The 17,057-nt window shown below is 38.5% G+C and overlaps 1 protein-coding gene across 2 annotated transcripts in view; it reads left to right on the top strand.

The window, feature by feature from the left end:
* Positions 1-1,045: 1,045 nt before the first annotated feature.
* LOC119773720 (AP-2 complex subunit alpha-2) overlaps positions 1,046-17,057 on the top strand; it is a 46,496-nt gene continuing 30,484 nt past the window's right edge. Inside the window, exons 1-4 of one of the 2 annotated variants that reach the window (XM_038270840.1) lie at positions 1,046-1,310; positions 6,467-6,535; positions 8,799-8,941; positions 14,049-14,242. In XM_038270840.1, the coding sequence (XP_038126768.1) occupies positions 1,244-1,310; positions 6,467-6,535; positions 8,799-8,941; positions 14,049-14,242 (473 nt within the window). In that variant the 5' untranslated portion in view covers positions 1,046-1,243. The remainder of the gene's footprint in view (positions 1,311-6,466; positions 6,536-8,798; positions 8,942-14,048; positions 14,243-17,057) is intronic. The other variant, XM_038270842.1, reaches the window with a different exon arrangement.

Below are 17,057 nucleotides of genomic sequence, written 5' to 3'. Positions count from 1 at the left end.
TTAACCTGCCGCAGCGCCCGGCTGCCGCAGTCAGGAGGACGCGCGTGGAAGTCATGGCGGAGCGACAGCCAGCAGCGAAAGAGAAACTGCCCTTACTGCCCCTGCCGACAACTGCTTACACGGCAAACGTCGGTATAACCAGCATCTTATATCTAGCTGCTTGGAGGTGAGTGTTATCGCTCTTACCGGTTCACACTCCATGCCGCGTACGCTGCTTGGACGCTTCTGGTCGCATGCGGTAGCTGCGCAGGTGCTGTGAGACGGGTGGAGCTTGGAGGTGGGGCATGAGTGAAGCAGAGAGGGTGGGGGAGTGGCGTGAAACCTGTTTTTCTTCAAATTTTCAGTCGAAGTTTGCTCTCTTCTCAATGTTACAGACTGCAGCTTTAATGTTGCGACTATATTCTCTTAACTTACGACTTTATTCACGTAATTCAATGACTTTATTCTCGTAACTTACGACATTATTCTCGTAATTTTAAAACTTTTTTCTCATAATATTACAAATTTATTCTCTTAATTTTATGACTATTTTTGTTGTGACTTTTTTCCGTAAATTACAACTTTATTCCCACAATTTATGACTTAAGTCTCGCAATGTTATGCCTTTATTCTTGTAAATTTATGACTATTGTCGTTGCGCCTTTATTCTCGTAATTTAACAACTTTTTTCTAGTAATTTTATGACTTTATTCATGTAATTTTCTGACTTTATTCTCGTAATTTTCCGACTTTATTCTTGAAAAAAAAAATCTCTTGCCTGGCCCTAATACTCGTAATTTTAATAGTAAAAGACGATAAAAAATAAGATTTGAGAAAACACAACTTACTCTTAAAAAGTTTTTTTTTTTTTTTTAGATTCATCTTTGCCTTTTTATTTAAGTTAAAAAACCTATTTTTGTTTTGTCAGATGTCAAAAACTTGCAGTAATGAAACCAGATTTCCTCCGTGCTGGAGTCTGGTCAACCTGCTACTCTTTCGAACGCAGACGGTGAGAAGGACTTCCAGACGGTCGGAGCGCAGCAGCCGCGCGCGGGGTGTTTCCTGCGCTAAAGGGACGCAGCCGCGCGCGGGGTGTTTCCTGCGCTAAAGGGACGCAGCCGCAGTCCGTCTGGTTCCTGTAGAGCAGCTCCTGCTCAGACTGAAGTTAACTGAACCAAAACAACTTAGTTAGAAACTTGCTTCCTGTTGCTGAGGTGTCATTATCAGTCACACAGACAGCTCGCATCGACACGGAGTGGACAAAATGCCCACGGTCTCTAAAGGAGATGGAATGCGTGGACTTGCCGTGTTCATCTCAGACATCAGGAACTGTGAGTTTGTTTTCAACCTGAAGCTAACCCACAGCAGCCGCTGTAACGGCGGCGGCGGACTCCGGCGGCTCGGTGTATCTACCGGGGTCATTAGAGCAGGTGTTAGTAGGGGGGGAGACTAATTGCTGGACTGTGTGTTTGTTCCAACAGCGTTAGTTAGCCGTTAGCTCCCAGCGGCTAATGTTGCGTTCAGGGCGTGAACCGAACCGCTCCCTGCAGATAAAAACTGGTGAATTTCTCGGGAAACTAAAGTTACTAGTTTAAAGTCAGGGTGTTTCATCAGGAGTGTCTACCTCATAGTTTTCTGTTAAAAATTGATGTCCTGTAAAGAAGTTTTAACAGAAAAGTAATTAAAAGTTTCCTCCTCATCTCCTAAGACATCAGTTAAACCCACTCATCTCTGTTTATTCTCTGGATTGCTGATTACCCGTTGTAGGTGTGGGGTTGAAGTGAAGCCACTGGCCGCCATATTGGTACTCCCTAGATAGACCGGTCGCAATGTAAACAATCTGTGCGCTACAGCATCGAACAACGATGATGTTCTCATTTTCAGGGGGAGTTAAGACTTTTAAAAGAAAGATAAATCCATCACTTTGACACTCACTGGCTGTTTCATAGCATCAATAGATTACTTCAACTTATAATAAATATATAGGCACATCACATTGCATAGTCAGTATGAAGTCTATAAGTCATGTAATATAACACATTATATAAATCCATCACAATAACGTTAAGTTAATAAAGCATAACATGAAAGGGCTGCTTAGTGGAGCAGTGGGTAGCACTGCTGCCTTGCAGCAAGAAGGTTCCAGGTTCTTTCTGCAGGAAGTTTGCATGTTCTCCTTGAGCATGTGTGGGTTCTCTCCAGGTACTCCAGCTTCCTCCCACAGTCCAAAAACATGACTGTTAGGTTAATTAGCTTATCTAATTTCCCCTTTGGTGTGAGTGTGTGTGTGTGTGTGAATGGTTGTTTGTCCTGTTTGTCTCTGTGTTGCCCTGTGATGGACTGGAGACCTTTCCAGGGTGGACCCCACTTCTCACTTATAGACAGCTAGGAGCTAGGTTCAAATGCAATATAACATGCAATATATTTTAGCACATGATTTTTTCAAATGAGAAATACAACAAATGCTACAAAAACGACAGTGTCATCCGCTTAATAATGAATTACTACATTGACATTTCACTGTAAATTACTTTCTATTTACTCTACTTTCTGTTTTCTTACGTTGGACACAATGTAAATGGCTAATTCAGTCAATAACTTTTATCAGTCCAAAATAGCCAGACTACACTGGAAAAACGATCCAGAATTAAGTAAATTAAGTGTATTTAACATTAATTTGAGTAAGTAAATAAGATAGTTTGCCAAGTGAATGAGAATTTTTACTCTTAAAATAAGATAATTAGAAAACATGCACTTGAAATGAGACACTGAAATTGTTTTTTCTTATTTTAAATGTAAATTGTCTTGTTCAATTGGCAAAACGTCTCTTTTACCTCCTCAATTCAGGAACAAATGCACTTATTTTAACAAAAAAATACTTATCTAGATTTCCATTTTTTCCAGTGTAATGTTACGCTACATGCTATAGGATACATCGGTGTATATGTGGATTTTCCCGGTTAGTTTATGTTGTGGAACATCTTCCCACAGCCGGAAAACTGCTTGTTTTTGCAGCCAAATGCTACAGGTGTAGGCATTTTGAATGTGTGTGGGAGTGGGAGTGGGGAGAACCAGCATGGTAGACGGTGGCTTCATGTTTTTGGGGCAATCAGCAATCCAGTGAATAAATAGAGATCAGTGGTTAAAACCTGCTAATTATCCCTGATGGTGGGTTTTCAGACGGCCTTTAAGCTTTAGATCCTGAGCTGTTTCCCAAACCTAAACCAAGGTTTTCCTGTTTCATCAACACATCCTTTGTTTGGTTTCACAACAGAGAAGTAATGGTGATTGTTGTGAAGGTCTGACTCTGATTCCGGCTTTAGAAAATCACCGCTCTTCTTTAAAGACTCTTCTAAACAACAAAACAATGTTGTTTATTGTAAAGGAAGTGATGTTTTTTAATAGTAATTGAAAATAACAGAATCTACTTGTAGATTAAAGTCCTCCTGGTTACAGAGCCAGATATCGGTAAATAAAACTGAACTGAAAAGGACAGAATATCTCTTTTACTTCATTTAACCTTTTAATGTTTTTGATCACAAATGGAGTCGCCCCATCCCTCAGGAAGGTTTAGAAACACACTCTTTATATCCAGCCTTTCAGCAAAGACACTTCTACATGGCTTTACATGTTATTTTTGCATTTGACCAATTATATGAGCCCTTGAATGATTTATTACCTACTGTAAATTAAGTTGAAAAGAAGTGAAAAAGTAAAAAAAAAAGATAAAAAGCTAATTAATAAGATAAGAAGTTAATAATCTAGTAAAAAAATGTAAGTGCCCTGTATCAGCATTAATACATTAAGGCTATGTTTTAGCAAAATAAAGAGTTTTGTTCAGTCTGTAAATGTTTTCCAGGAATATCTTGTAGAAGTACTTTTGTTATTTTTCTTAAAGTTGTAGGGAAATCATATTTAAATGTCAAATCATTCTGGCTTAAACATTTATATAAATTTACTCTTTATCAGATGATATTGTCCCAAAATTTAGAGAATTTCTATTTTAAAAAAAAATCCTGTCTTAAAATCTTTGTTTTTTTCTGTTATCTTATACAGGCCAGTTAATTATACGTCAGCCTGAACACCTGAATTCGGCCAATTACATATCAACGGTCATCTGTGAATCTAATTCTTTCGGTCATAGCATCTTGATTCATATGTTGCAGCTAATATACGCAACGGTTAAAATCAGAAATCAGAATCATCTCCGTTCCCATTGAGTTCCGTCCAAGTGTTCACGGGGATGGACGTCTGTGTCTTCAGCAGGCGTAGAGCTAACAGAACTGGCAGCGTTGCGAGGCAAGGGTTCAAACATGTACGGCTGGAAGCCTTCTACACCAAACCAAGCTTCTGCTGCCCTGGCGTCCTCTTCCACAACAACTTAATCCCCGCTTTCCTCCTCTAAATAAAAAATGGATGACGGAGGAGACTCATCCACGACCTCCGACACTAAACTCTCCTCCTCTTGCATGTTTCCTCTGTCCATAGCGTTCCTTGACAGTGTTGTTTCTAAGTCACCAATTTAGTGCTACTTGGTCCCAATGGAATTTCCCATTGGAAACCTACTAGCGCTAAGATGCTAACTGGTTAGCAAGATGCTTCAGAGAAATCGGCCACAACAAAAATTGCTTGCGAACCTTCCGCCACAACAATTCCGCCCCCTTGATAAACGACCAATCGCAATCACTTTATTCACTCGTGTAAAGTCGTGCTCCACTCGGGAAAATTCGGAAATGCAACAGTTGGAACGGCCGCTTCCCTGCGACTTTAACCAGGAGCTATTAGTTAGAAACATGTTCAGAGGTCGTCTGGAACACGTCAGATACGTTGATATGCGTCGGAGTTCTTGATAAGTTATGCACAAGTTACTCATAGGTTTTGGATAAGCTAGACACCATGACTTATGAGTAACTTACACTGAACGTATGTCAACGATCAGACCTGTAACTTATGGCCAAGTATAGCATATGCTGGCATACGTCTCGACGTACTCGCCTATGTCAATGTGTGTCAGCTTGTTTCAGCGTGCTCCTCATAACTTATAGAAGCGCACCCATAACTTAACTTGCCAGACGTACGCTGGTCTAAATATTCGAGCTGTGTCAGGGTCATAACATAACGAATCACTTAATGAATGTTGATTGAACCAACGGAATTTGACTGATAACAGGTACAGACAGAGTTAATTGAACTTTGATTCCACGTTCCCTGCTGTCTGAGTAGCTCGCTCCTGAAATCAAAATATTTTCACATGAAAATGAATTTTTCCCAAAGGTCATCTACAACTTAAACTGCTCTCCTTCTACATGTGTAGCTTGATGTGCTCATCTTCTAGTGCCTGCCGTGTCTGATGGACTTACTTAGGCTACATTCGAACTTCAGGCCTTGATGCTCAATTAAATTTATTTTTTGGGAAATTCAAATTTTTTATTCGTTGCTGTTCACATTTCCAAATATATGCGAATTGTGTGCTATCTCTTTTGTGAACGGCAGTCATACAACGCAGGTGTCCTGCAGGCGCAGTAGAGGACGCAGTGACATCACAGGCCAGCGTGCTCTGTGTTTATGGAAGTAAACATGGATGGCAGCGCTGGAGCACATCCAGCGTTCTTTCCCAACCATAAAAACACAATTTTTCAAGATGTTAGAACATAAGTACTGCTATTCGCATCATCATCCGCCATGGTTGTTGTTTTTCTTGCCGCTTCTTCATGGCAAGCCAAAATAGTGGCCTATGTCGGGTATTAATGGCGTTCAGGTCGGATGAATGCGACCTGGCTGCTTAGACACAGGTCGACTCGGTCGCTATCATAATTTTTCTCACTTCTTTTGCTCTAATTCTCCAGCCTCTCTGAGCTTTAGGATCTTGGTACATTTTAATATGAATGAAATGACTGAAAGTAAAAGTCGAACTGAATGGATTCATGTTTTATATTTAAGCAATGAGGCGTATAAGATATTAAAGCCTCCTAAATAATCCATCCACTGGCATTCCACATAATATTAAGCGTACCGGAGCAGCTGTGGTTTGAAGCTAAATTATTCATCTATTCCTAAAGGCCTTTAGTGATGTGATCCATCATTAAATATTAAAACAGGGTGTTGGCAGTCTTTAAAGAAAGACTTTTGATTTTTATCTAAGAAAACAGTTTCTGTTTTCCTATAATGTCTGAGATTGTTCCAAAAAAGTTAAAAAACAATCCACTGGACTTTGTTTCCAAATTTTAAGACGTTTTGCTTCCCATTCAGGAAGCTTTTTCAATTTAAAATGTCAGAAATAGTGTTGAGTTCAAGGCTTTATGGAGTGGACCAAAAGCAAAGCCTTGTTTTGGCTTAGAAAACATGCAAATTGAGCCAGAAGAATGGTTCCACCCCTTAGGAATGGGGATGGACCCAGAACTCGGACTACGAACCAGAGAGAACCCAGACAGTTTGATTTGTTTCTTCTATGCTAACAATGTTTTTAATCCTTCTATCCTGTTTGCAGGTAAAAGTAAAGAGGCAGAAGTGAAGAGGATAAACAAAGAGCTAGCCAACATCCGCTCCAAATTTAAAGGTAGGTTAGCAGCTGCAGGAAGCCTTTGCAGCGCAGGCTTCAGGACTGAGAGCATTCAGGCAGGTCCTCTGAAGCCATTTATTAAAAACAAAATACATGAGGTCATTTTTTAAAATGTTTTTAGTTTATTGAACCAAAATGAATAATGAATAAACAAGCTAATAACAATCTGTAGGTCTGTGCATGTTTTGGTCATTTGATTTTTTTTTTTTTTTTTTTTTAGAAAAAATGCTACTTAAAACACATAAATGTTCATTAAAATACAAGTTATTGTTTTTTTTTCTGTGTCAAAAAGGAGTGAGAGTATGACGGAGTATAAGGGCCAGGCTAGAGATTTTTTCATTCTTGTAATTTTATGGCTATTGTCTTTGCGACTTTATTCTTGTAATTTTTTTACTTTATTCTTGGAATTTTACAATTTTATTCTTGTAATGTTACGACTTTATTCTCTTAATCTTGCGACTTTATTCTCATAATTTTATGACTATTCTCATTGCGACTTTATTCTTGTAAATTTAAGACTTAATTCTCGAAATAAAAATAAAAAAATCTCTAGCCTAGCCCTAATAGCCTGGCCCTACTTCTCCATAGTAGTAAGAGTAATTTAGAAAACTGTGTTCCTTTTTTTAAGTTGATCAGCAAAAACTGATATTACTATAAAACAGAAACTTTTCTATCGACAGCATTTGGTCACTTTTTTCACAAGAGCACCAGAACCTGACAGGATTCAGATATTAGTGAGAGAGGAAAAAAATGTTTGCAACAAAAATTCAGATCTTTATAGATCTAATCCAATCAGATCATCCAGTCAGAATATAGCATAAATGCACAAGACTCATAACAGCGCGTAAACGCAGCAAAGTTACATTTGCGCATATGTTTGAAAACTGAAATTTACACCAAGTGCTGAAGAGAATGCTCTACAACAACAGTTAAATAACAGAGCTCTGAGCAAAGACGAGCTTTTGTGCCACGGGTTAGTAAATTAAACAGTACCATGTGTAATAGTTATGAACTTACAGTGGATATGATCAGAACCATCATCAGCTTGTGAGTTGACGAGGTTAATGTGTGAAGATGTTTGGATTCCTCAGTCTTGATAAAGTGCTGCACAAATTCAGACCATTTAATCAACTTTGATTCAAAAATCGTAACCTTTCTTCTCAATACCTACTTCTTACATCTGTACTGAGATTTCTGTGGATGTTGTTTTTCCATTTCTATAATCATAACAGAGTCTGATGAAATTTTATTTACTTTTCCTTTTTTTTAAATTTGCATAACATTTAGTTCTATTATCAAAGGACAAAATCCATTCTCTGAAAAAAAAGAAGAAAAAGATTTTTTTGGCAGTTTTTTTTTTTCATGTAATTTCGTTTTTTGGTGATTGAAATGTACCCATATTACTTTTGCTCATTCATTTTTTAAGAGAAAAAAAATGTTTTGCTTTTATTTTATTTAATTTTAAAACAAAAATCCAAAAGCCACATGTTTGTTTTATTTTTCTTAATCCTTTTCTAAACATTCAATCAAATTACTAAAAGATACACTGACCTACTTGTTTTTATGTTTCTTTTTCTAAAATTAGTTTCAAAGAAAATATCACTGTCATACTATATAAAATATAGAAAGAAACAGATAAAGATCGAACATATTATTTTCTTTTTATTTTGTATTGTGCTTTTATAAATATATATATTGTATTTTATTTTTTTGTTACTTCTTTTTGCCATTTACAGTTCAAATAAAATACACCATCAAGTTTTTTCTCCTAAATTCCAAACATTTATTTGATTATAAATGTAAATTTACAGAAAATGTTTCCCTTTTGATAAAATTATGAATCAATAAAAGAATCAGTTGATTAATTGATTATTAAATCGATAGTTGCAGGCTTACAATAAAACCATTTTAACTAATAAAGTCAGCATTCATTACCTATTTTTGGAGTTTCCGTTCGGTGCAAACATTTTTGTTTTTTGTTTCTAAACAAAAACACCCAACTTCCTGAAATAGTTTGAGTCTACAGCAGCTTAATGCAAACTGCTGGTTTTCCTGCTGCTGTTGTTTAAAAGGAAAGAAGCCTGTTTCACTGTTAGGCGAGCTGTGTGCTGAGGCTCTGATCGTTTTATCATTTAAGGTTGGAGGTTTATTGTTTATTGAAAATGTAAATGTTAAGGCACAGATATAATCCTCGCCTCTCTGAGGGCATTGAGCTTCCATTAATGTCGTCTTTGCTGGTATGTTCCCTGTGTGTTGCTAGGAGACAAGGCTCTGGATGGATACAGTAAAAAGAAATATGTCTGCAAGCTGCTCTTCATCTTCCTTCTGGGCCATGATATCGATTTTGGACACATGGAGGCCGTCAACCTGCTGAGCTCCAACAAATACACCGAGAAACAAATCGTGAGTTTTTTTTTTCCATGTTTAATTGTTTTGCACGAGTCTGTCAGCCAAACCTGTCTTCCGTGCGATTCACAGATCTTATTTTGTATTTTCCCCCAAAGAGAATGTGTTTTACTTTATAACAGCGTCTCTCTACCTGTCAGACCCATGAAAATAGAATAGAATAGAAAATGCCTTTATTGTCATTTCAGAAAAGTTAAAAACATTTCACCGGACTTGGTTTCCAAGTGTGAAGATGTTTCGCTTCCCATCCAGTACGTTTTTTTTCAATTCAAAATTAAATTCTGGTGTTACAGCAGCAAAAAATTACAAAGAAAATGGTCACACAAATGTGTATAAAAATAACTTAATAGTCAAGGGTAAAAAAAATAAACAGATAAACATACTGTCTGTAAAGGGCAGATTAGTTTTCTGCAACCGCACACATGAAATGCCACTTGAGTCTGGTCACGAACCAGTTTTGCTGGTATGCTTCTGCACCGTTGGTCTGGAATTTCTAGGGACGCAGAGCAGTTTCCCGCCAAAGCGCAAGGGGGAGCCTATTCGAGAACTTGCGGGAACTTCAGTGGATGGTCACGAGAACTTCGGCGGCGCCTGTGGGAGTGTTGTGGAGTCAATGGAGCGAACCTCCTCGATTAACCTTTCGTCATAGTTGTCCATTGTAGATGTTCCTCGGTTTTTAAAAATGCCGCTCCCCGTCACCGAATCGAGAAAGACGTCCACACAGACAGCCAGAAACGCATACCAAGGACCATTCACAGCTGCTTTTAGACTGCGCACTTCCGCTTGAGGTCTGCATGGGTTTGCGACCATCCGACGCGTAGTTATGATTTTTTTTAGGTGGGCGATGACGGTTGCAGCACCAGAGAGACAGATTTGACGGTTGCAGAGGCTATGTGTCAGAAGCATAAATTGGCCTTAAAGTGCCGCTGAATATCAGCGCAGTCGGACTAAAATAGACCTGGACCTCTATCGGAGTCAGAGCTAAGCAACACCCCCCCGCGCCCGCAGAAGATCGTGTTCGGTGTGATTAGTCCTTATTGACTCTTGATGAGTGCTAAATGCTGTCTGAAACGATTTTCTGTCTGATGGGATGCAAAATTGGATTCTGCATTTTGAGGAATTCAGTTTTAGTCACATCACGGGTGTTTTCGATTTCAGAGGCTGCGTCCTCTGAAAATAAGGAGGCTGGAGGAGTTCAGCTATGGATTCAAACAGGTCCAACCTTCTTTCACCGCCCGTACACTCTGTTGCCTGTTGAGACAAAAAACGAGCAAAGAATGGACGCTTAACTTCTCACTGTTGTTCTGTGTGCTAATTACATTTGCAGGGGTTTAATCCTCACACTGTAGAGATATTATAATCTGAGCTTATATGTCCGCCAAACCCATTTGCACAGGAACAGATAAAACCTTTCCATAAACCAAACCCGCCACATATCTGACTCACATATTTTCATTATTTCAGACTAAACTGTTCACTTACTTGAATTATATTAAACTGCATTTCCAATATTTGCCACTGTTTGGCATCATTTTACTTTTTACTCTGAGCACGGAGCAGCTGGCTTGCTTGGACTCATAATTAATCATGGGATACCGAAGGCTATGGAGGATACGCCGGACCCGTCCAAAGAAGGCTGCATAAGTCTGCAGCATAACCAGGAATCTTCCAATCCGAATAGACCTCAGTGCTGCGCTGTGACATAATCGGCTGCCGAATCTGGCCTTCGATGGGCGCAGCCGCTGAATTTGACCTCAGTATACATTTAACAAGAGCAAGACACTAAATTTCTTCCTCCAGGCCTTTAGGTGGCAGTACACTTAAAGGGGGTTAGCCACCAAAAAGAAGGGAGAAAATCAATAAAATCGCCACCGCAACACTGGTTAAAAATAATTGCAATTTTATTTTAGCCAAAATACAGGTGCTGGTCATAAAATTAGAATATCATGAAAAAGTAGATTGATTTCAGTAATTCCATTTAAAAAGTGAAACTTGTATATTATATTCATACATTACATACAAACTCATATATTTCAGATGTTTATTTTGTTTAATTTTGATGATTACAAATGACAACAAATGAAAATCTCAAATTCATCATATCAGAAAATTAGAATATTGTGAAAAGGTTCAAAATTGATGGCCCCTGGTGCCACACTCTAATCAGCTAATTAACTCAAACCACCTGCAAAAGCCTTTAAATGGTCTTTCAGTCTAGTTCTATAGGCTACACAATCATGGGGAAGACTGCTGACTTGACAGTTGTCCAAAAGACGACCATCGACACCTTGCACAAGGAGGGCAAGACACAAAAGGTCATCGCTAAAGAGGCTGGCTGTTCACAGAGCTCAGTGTCCAAGCACATTAATAGAGAGGCGAAGGGAAGGAAAAGATGTGGTCGAAAAAAGTGTACAAGCAAGAGAGATAACCGCACCCTGGAGAGGATTGTGAAACAAAACCCATTCAAAAATGTGGGGGAGATTCACAAAGAGTGGACTGCAGCTGGAGTGAGTGCTTCAAGAACCACCACACACAGACGTATGAAAGACATGGGTTTCTGCTGTCGCATTCCTTGTGTCAAGCCACTCTTGAACCACAGACAGCGTCAGAAGCGTCTTGCCTGGGCTAAAGAGAAACAGGACTGGACTGCTGGTGAGTGGTCCAAAGTCATGTTCTCTGATGAAAGTAAATTTTGCATTTCCTTTGGAAATCAAGGTCCCAGAGTCTGGAGGAAAAGAAGAGAGGCACTTCATCCACGTTGCTTGAAGTCCAGTGTAAAGTTTCCACAGTCAGTGATGGTTTGGGGTGCCATGTCATCTGCTGGTGTTGGTCCATTGTGTTTTCTGAGGTCCAGGGTCAACGCAGCCACATACCAGGAAGTTTTAGAGCACTTCATGCTTCCTGCAGCTGACCAACTTTTTGGAGATGCAGATTTCATTTTCCAACAGGACTTGGCACCTGCACACAGTGCCAAAGCTACCAGTACCTGGTTGAAGGACCATGGTATCCCTGTTCTTAATTGGCCAGCAAACTCTCCTGACCTTAACCCCATAGAAAATCTATGGGGTATTGTGAAGAAGAAGATGCAATACACCAGACCCAACAATTCAGAAGAGCTAAAAGCCACTATTAGAGCAACCTGGGCTATCATAACACCTGAGCAGTGCCACAGACTGATCGACTCCATGCCACGCCGCATTGCTGCAGTAATACAGGCCAAAGGAGGCCCAACTAAATACTGAGTGCTGTACATGCTCATACTTTTCATGTTCATACTTTTCAGTTGGCCAACATTTCTATAAATCCTTTGTTTTTATTGGTCTTCAGTAATATTCTAATTTTCTGATATGATGAATTTGAGATTTTCATTTGTTGTCATTTGTAATCATCAAAATTAAACAAAATAAACATCTGAAATATATGAGTTTGTATGTAATGTATGAATATAATATACAAGTTTCACTTTTTAAATGGAATTACTGAAATCAATCTACTTTTTCATGATATTCTAATTTTATGACCAGCACCTGTAGTTGAAAACCTAGTTGTTGCTGGTTACAGCCAGACACAGTTATCATAAAATTTCAGACATTCATAAAAATACTGGCTTCCATACCGAGCCATGCGATTTCCAGTGATGATTCTGCTTAGCAGTGTGAGGAACCTCAACGTCTGTCTTTGTTTCCTGCGTCCGTAAGCCCTGATTAGACAAAAGTGAATTCACCTAAGGCTGCCTTCTTCACCTGACTCTCCCGATGTTACGACGCCGCCATGTTGGTTTGCTTCTTTACTTCTTGAGAGCAGTAGTACTGTGGATCAGCACTAGGAGGCGATGAACCGTGCTAGCGTGATGTGTAAAGCCACATTTACACATAGCCAGGTATTTAGAGAAAGAAGTATTTTCCCTCCTCCATTTTCAATAACATCGTGAACACAACATTGTTTTAAAAAAACTTATTTACATCGACCCGCATAAATACGCTGTTGAGTGCCATAAAAACCGTAAACATCAGGCGCTCACATGACGTTAAGGATTTTCTGGCGCGTAATGTGACTTTTAAGAAGCTAAAAAAGCCGTTTATCCCTGTGGAAACTGCAGCACATAACCGGCGTTATCAGAAATCTGCACTTTGGCCAGAGGTTAGAGATGTCCCGATCCAGGTTTTTGCACTTCCGATCCGATACCGATATTGTTTTTGGACTTCCGATCCGATACCGATACTGGCCGATACCAGCCTATCCGAGCATGTATTTAAGTTTAAGTTAAAGTATTTAGCCTTAGTTTTAAGACTCATGTTGAAAAGGGTTTTAGTACTCTTGATAACATCTAGCCAGCTAAATTAGGTGAGATTGAATAAAACACAATGCTTGGTAACAACAAACTTACCTGTTTATTAAGAGATAAACACAAACTGGACAAAATTATGAATAGCAATCTGAAATTGCACAGTGAACAGTAAAACCGTAAACAGTTAAAGGTGCAAGTATTACTGTAAGTTTTAATAAAAATGCAAAACAGGGAAACACAGGCGCAAAATACTGGAATGGATCGTTTCAATCGGCGAAACTGGAAAATACGGACCCGATTTTTTTTTAAAAACTGGATCGGCAGTCTGGATCGGCATTTTACATGCTTTGCCGATACGCATTTTTTTGCCAATATCGGCGTCCCGATCCGATCCACGTATCGGATCGGGACAAGCCTACCAGAGGTTTTAGATTTAATTGTTTTCTGTGATTAAAAACAAGGTCTTGGTGTAAATGAGAGGCCAAACCGCAGGGTAAAATCTACGTTTTCCCTTCGTGTCGACGGGGTTTAAATGGTGTTAAGGATCAGAGCTCAGCACGGTTAGCTGAAGACTAACGTGTAAACAGCTGGTTCTGCCATAGAAGCGCCCATCTCTGTCGGACCGTTGGCTCTAAATAAGGCCCTGTCTGTGTGGGAATACAGTAAAGATATCATGCTAAGCCAATTCCTTTTAATTTAAGATTAAACGATTAAGATCACATAGTTAGATCAAACTATCAAACAACTGTAGTTTTTCTGATGTTTTGACTCATTCCGGTTTTTCCATCATGTGGTGCTTATTCTTGTTTCTTTCAGGGCTACTTGTTCATCTCAGTGCTGGTGAACTCCAACAGTGACCTCATCCGTTTGATCAACAATGCCATTAAGAATGACCTGGCCAGCCGCAATCCCACCTTCATGAACCTGGCTCTGCACTGCATCGCCAATGTGGGGAGCAGAGAGATGGCCGAGGCGTTTGCTTCGGAAATTCCCAGGATCCTGGTGGCGGGGTTTGTATGAAATGATTCATTCAGACAGAAACAGAGCTTCTAATTATGCCGCTGTTTTCCTAGATCAAATTCTTTTTTCTCCTGGGGGCGGGCTTTTCTCTAAAGCAGGGGTCTTGAACATTTTCTAAACTGATGGCGAGATGGAGCGAGGATCCCCCAATTATAAATATAGTATGAAATGGTGTTATATCAAACTGGTCCTATAGTAACTCTACAATTACAGATGGAGTAATGTAATGAAAGTAATTTCGCCCTGAGATTATTAAAGTATTTCTGGTGGGACAGGTGTTGTGAATGAAACGGTGTCCAGTAGGGTTGGGAATTGAAAAGATTTTCACGATTCCGATTCCCTTTTCGATTCTATGAAACGATTCGATTCTTTATCGATTCTTTTTTCGATTCCAATTTGGGGAAAAAAGGAGAACAAACAGTTTGATTATCAGCATCAACTGTGTTTACTTAACTATTGCACAATCTTACAAAATCAACAAGATCAAGATGTCCACAGGAAATGTGAAACTGGAGTAACATCTGTGTTTAAATGAAAAATTAATACAAGAACAAACTTAATAACCAACAATGTCTAATAACAAATGATGGGATAATAACCTATTTTAAATAACAAAAAATACTAATTATAAAACAGTAGTAGGGAAAATTAACAGTTATTTTGCAGAAAGATGAGCATATCTGCTTTTTCTGGAAGGATACGGGATCTTTCAGGGCTTATGGTGTCTCCAGCCATGGAGAACACCCTCTCAGATGGGGTGGAGGAAGCCTGCACACAGAGGTAGTTTTCAGCCAGTCAGATAGCAAGGGCAGCGTATCTTGCTTGTTCCACCACCACAGTGTGGCGTATCCCTGCAGGGGATGGAGGGCAAGCTTTTATAGAGCTGGATTTCCTGATCTACCCTCTGGGCTAAGGAAAGACGGGGCTTTGATTCACAAAGTGACCGCAGCTCGTTGTCTTCCTCCTCGAATAGTTCTTCCAACTTGCGTAACTTGCGTAACTTACGTAACTTACGTAACGTACGTAAAAAAACGTGACGTAAGTCGTGCTCCCCAGAGCCGGCGCTCTAGGCTCTGGTGCTGCGGGAATCGAAAAAAGAATCGTTCAGCGAGCTGCCAAACGATGCCATGGAATCGGAAAATACGGAACCGGTTCTGAACAGGAACCGGTTTTCGATTCCCATCCCTAGTGTCCAGCATGAAAGAGCTCCTGTGTTTCGCTGAATGTGTGCATTAATGACTGAAAGACATCTTCTGCCTCCATTTATCTGTTTACTACAGTGGGTTGAATTCATGTTAATGTGGATTTAAAGACATTTCAATTAGTGGGGGAAAAAATTACAGGAGGAATATTAAAAAAAGTTAATAAAATACTAAAACATTATTTAAAAAAAAAGGGATAATGTATCTTTTTGAAAGAAGATACATTATGACAATATAATACAATATAAAATCTGAAAAAAAAGAAGTTGACAAAATACATAAAATAAAATTGAAAATAAAACATTTTGAGAAAAATGCAAAGTTTCTCTTAAAACTATTTTTCAGATTAAAAAAGTTTGAAAGTTTCATTTCTGGACTGATTTTTTTTATATTTTCCTTCAACAAAATGTGAACAAAATTAACTCCATAGTGTCAGTTGCTTCATATCGCAGCCTTCATCCTGAACCTTGCTAAAGTATTCACACCTTTTGAGCTTTTTTTTGCATTTTGAAACTGAAACTTTATTCACGTAATGTTACGACTTTATCTCATACTATTACGACTTCATTCTTATAATATTACAACTTTATTCACGTAATGTTACGACTTTATCTCATAATATTATGACTTAATTCTAATAATATTACAACTTTATTCACGTAATGTTACGACTTTTTCTCATAATATTACGACTTCATTCTAATATTACAACTTTATTCACGTAATGTTACAACTTTATTCACATAATGTAGCGACTTTATTCTCATAATATTACAACTTTATTCTCATATTACGACTTTATTCACGTAATGTTACGACTTTATTCTCATAATATTATGACTTTAGTCTCATAATATTACGACTTTATTCTCATATTTCGACTTTATTCACGTAATGTTACAACTTTATCTCATAATATTACGACTTCATTCTAATATTACAAATTTATTCATGTAATGTTACGACTTTATTCTCATAATATTACGACTTTATTCACGTAATGTTACGACTTTTTCTCATAATATTATGACTTCATTCTAATATTACCACTTTATTCACGTAATGTTACGACTTTATTCTCATAATATTACGACTTTATTCTCATAATATTTCGACTTTATTCTCATAATATTTCGACTTTATTCACGTAACGTTACGACTTTAACTCATAATATTACGACTTTATTCTCATAATATTTCGACTTTATTCACGTAATGTTACAACTTTATCTCATAATATTACGACTTCATTCTAATATTACAAATTTATTCATGTAATGTTACGACTTTATTCTGATAATATTACAACTTTATTCACGTAATGTTACAACTTTTTCTCATAATATTACGACTAGGCATGGGAATCGAAAACCGGTTCCTGTTAAGAACCGGTTCCGTATTTTCCGATTCCATGGCATCGTTTGGCAGCTCGCTGAACGATTCTTTTTTCGATTCCCGCAGCACCAGAGCCTAGAGCGCCGGCTCTGGGGAGCACGACTTACGTCACGTTTTTTACGTAAGTTACGCAAGTTACGTAAGTTACGCAAGTTACGCAAGTTGGAAGAACAATTCGAGGAGGAAGACAACGAGCTGCGGTCACTTT

Source organism: Cyprinodon tularosa, unplaced genomic scaffold (genome assembly GCF_016077235.1).
Source record: "Cyprinodon tularosa strain WSP-4 unplaced genomic scaffold, ASM1607723v1 ctg78, whole genome shotgun sequence".
In the NCBI taxonomy this organism is placed as follows: domain Eukaryota; kingdom Metazoa; phylum Chordata; class Actinopteri; order Cyprinodontiformes; family Cyprinodontidae; genus Cyprinodon; species Cyprinodon tularosa.
The sequence above is the reverse complement of the archived record's forward strand: the minus strand, read 5'-3'. Positions and strand labels throughout refer to the sequence as shown.